At 35.8% G+C, this 2,796-nt stretch overlaps 1 protein-coding gene across 1 annotated transcript; it reads left to right on the forward strand.

Moving 5' to 3' along the window:
* Positions 1-384: 384 nt before the first annotated feature.
* On the forward strand, positions 385-1,747 carry LOC132177199 (PR5-like receptor kinase). Its single transcript, XM_059589446.1, has 3 exons — positions 385-925; positions 1,171-1,197; positions 1,290-1,747. Exons 1-3 carry the CDS (start codon positions 385-387, stop codon positions 1,745-1,747), a joined length of 1,026 nt encoding a protein of 341 aa, XP_059445429.1.
* The last annotated feature ends 1,049 nt before the right edge of the window (positions 1,748-2,796 follow it).

Raw genomic sequence — 2,796 nt, forward strand, 5'->3', positions numbered from 1 at the left:
TCAAAATGCAAAATTTGCATGTCATATCCTCCATGTAAATATTCAATCCCACGGGCAACTCCAATAGCATTATCATATATTTTCTTGTAGATTAGGACAACACTTTCTTCTAGCACAAAAATGTACTTATTCAAAGACCCGTTAGGCATAAATTCATACATAAGAGCCCGCTTTGACCCTTGAATGCAAAATTCAATAAGCTGCACTACATTAAATGGTGAATTCTTCCAATTGTTGTAACTTCATTTGTAAAGTCTTATCTATTAGCTTTGGATTTACCTAACATCTTTATAGCTACAAGACGACCACTTCAAAGCGTTCCTTCATATACAATGCCATAGCCTCCCTCACCTAATTTATATGTTTGACAAGTCTACTGATCAAATGGAGAAAGCCAAATTAACAAAGGAGATGGGTGTCGGCATAGGAATAATGGGAATCTCATATTTCTTCTTGTTTCTGGTTTTCGTCGTAGGCCTTGGAGAAGGCCAAAATGGGTGCCATGAATTTGGGTGTGGAGGTGGTGGCCCAGCCATTCGATTTCCCTTTCGGCTTAACACCCAGCCACACCACTGCGGGTATCCTGGATTTACTCTGTCCTGCACTCATACAAACGACACAAAGCTGGAGCTGCCAATTTTTGCGAAATTGTTTGTGAAAAAGATTGACTACAAATCTCAGGTAATTGAAGTATACGACCCTGACCATTGCTTTCCCAGACAGCTTCAAGATCTCAATTTGTCTTCCTCGCCTTTCCTGTTCAAACAACAACACCAGCTTGACTACGCCTTATTCAATTGTTCCTCAAAAGAAACACAAACCAACTATGCAATCTCTTGTCTTGGTGACCCAAGCCATGAAGTTCGTGCCTTCTATTCACATAATGACATCAAAAATTTGGCCATAGCATCTTGTAAAAAGATGTGTACTCTTCCATCAATTCCATATCCTTTAATCTACGGTTATGATAATATTATGAGATTGACGTGGCACTGACCAAAGTGCCGACACTGTGAAGTGAAAGGCAAGGGATGCAGATTGAAGAGTAATAGCAATGAATAACAAACTCAGTGCTTCTCCAAACATTCTAAATGTGTTATATATCTTCATTCTAATGATCAATTTCCACCTAGAATGAGAATCTAATTATGCTAAATCTTTAATTAACAGGTGTATTATTGAAGTTAAAGATCACTGGTGAGTCCTCGACTACTAGCTAGCCACTTGAAATTTTTATTATTGAGGAGAAGGAAGTTCTTGATGATCACTTACGAATGTTTAACATGCAGGTATCTTCTTTGGTTCATTTCTATCAATATTGGTGGTCTTTGCTCTCTACCGTGTCTATAGCTATGATAAAGCAGAAAAAGAAAATCAAGCTAAGATCAAAACATTTTTGGAGGATTACAAAAATTTCAAGCCCACGAGATTCTCGTATAATAAAAGGATTACAAATCAATTTGTTGAGAAGTTGGGCGAAGGAGCATATGAAACAGTATTCAAAGAAAAACTTTCAAATGAAGTCCATGTTGACGTGAAGATGATCATGAACACTTCTAAAGAAAATTGGAAAGAATTCATAAATGAAGTAGGGACAATGGACATGATTCACCATGTCAATGTAGTTCGCTTGGTTGGCTTATGTGCAGATAGATTTCAATGTGCTCTAGTTTATGAGTTCTTACTAAATTATTCGCTAGAGAAGTTCATATCTTCCGTGGACACTAAAAATCGTTTCCTTGGTTGAGACAAGTTGCAAGATATTACAATTGGCATAGCAAAAGGTATTTGATTATCTTCACCAAGGGTGCGGCCAACAAATCCTCCATTTTGATATCAAGCCTCATAATGTTTTGCTTGATGAAAATTTCAATCCAAAAATTTCTGATTTTGGTCTTGCCAAGTTGTGCTCCAAGGATCAAAGTGCAGTGTCAATATCCATAGCCAGGGGGACCATGGGTTACATCGCACCAAAAGTGTTCTCTAGGAACTTTTGAAATGTTTCTTATAAATCCGATATCTATAGTTTTGGAATTTTATTGCTTGAAGTGGTTGGAGGGAGGAAAAATGTTGACATTACAACTGACAACACTAATCATGTTCACTTTCCAGAATGGATCTACAATTTCTTAAAACAAAAAGAAGACCTACAGATCTTTATTGAGGATACTGAAGATGCTGAAATTGCAAAGAAACTTGCAATTATTGGACTTTGGTGCATCTAATGGCACCCAGCAGATCAGCCTTCCATGAAAGTTGTGATTCAAATGTTAGAAGGAGGGCATGAACTAACTATGCCTCCTAATCCATTTGTCTCAACAAGTCCCACAAGACTGAAGCTAACCGAAAAGTTAGATGCCATCCAAGAACAAGAATAATGATCAAGTTGTACTCAAGGATTAGAACTGTTAATCTTTCCCCACCTTTTTTTCTTCTTTTTTTTTTTATTTTTTTTTTATTTTTTTTAAGATTTGAAGTCAAACCTTTGACTCTTATACCATGTTAAATCACCACTTATCTTAAAAGCTTAAGCTAATTTTTTAATAGAGGTAAATCTAATCTTTTAATAAATAGAGGTAAATTTAATCTTTTAATTAATATTTTAATACTTCTATCAAACAATATTACACATTATGGTTTGAGGCACTCCCCTAAATATCCCTTACTACCTAAGTACCTATTGGAATTTCTTCCTCAATCTTTAATACACCATATATGTTTGCAAGTAAAGATAAAGGAAGTAGAGATAAGGCTGCAGATCAAGTCAAAGGAAATATTAGATAACATCCTATCTAA

The sequence above is a fragment of the Corylus avellana genome, chromosome ca4, assembly GCF_901000735.1.
Source record: "Corylus avellana chromosome ca4, CavTom2PMs-1.0".
NCBI classification, from domain to species: Eukaryota; Viridiplantae; Streptophyta; class Magnoliopsida; order Fagales; family Betulaceae; genus Corylus; species Corylus avellana.

What these genes read in the sequence shown, in the direction of transcription:
- LOC132177199 (XM_059589446.1), top strand. Translation starts at nt 385, where the DNA reads ATGGAGAAAGCCAAATTAACAAAGGAGATGGGTGTCGGCATAGGAATA. An exon ending in AGCATCTTGTAAAAAGATGT is followed by an intron (nt 926 to 1,170) that starts GTACTCTTCCAT and finishes TTTAATTAACAG; the next exon opens with GTGTATTATTGAAGTTAAAG. An exon ending in ATTGAAGTTAAAGATCACTG is followed by an intron (nt 1,198 to 1,289) that starts GTGAGTCCTCGA and finishes TTTAACATGCAG; the next exon opens with GTATCTTCTTTGGTTCATTT.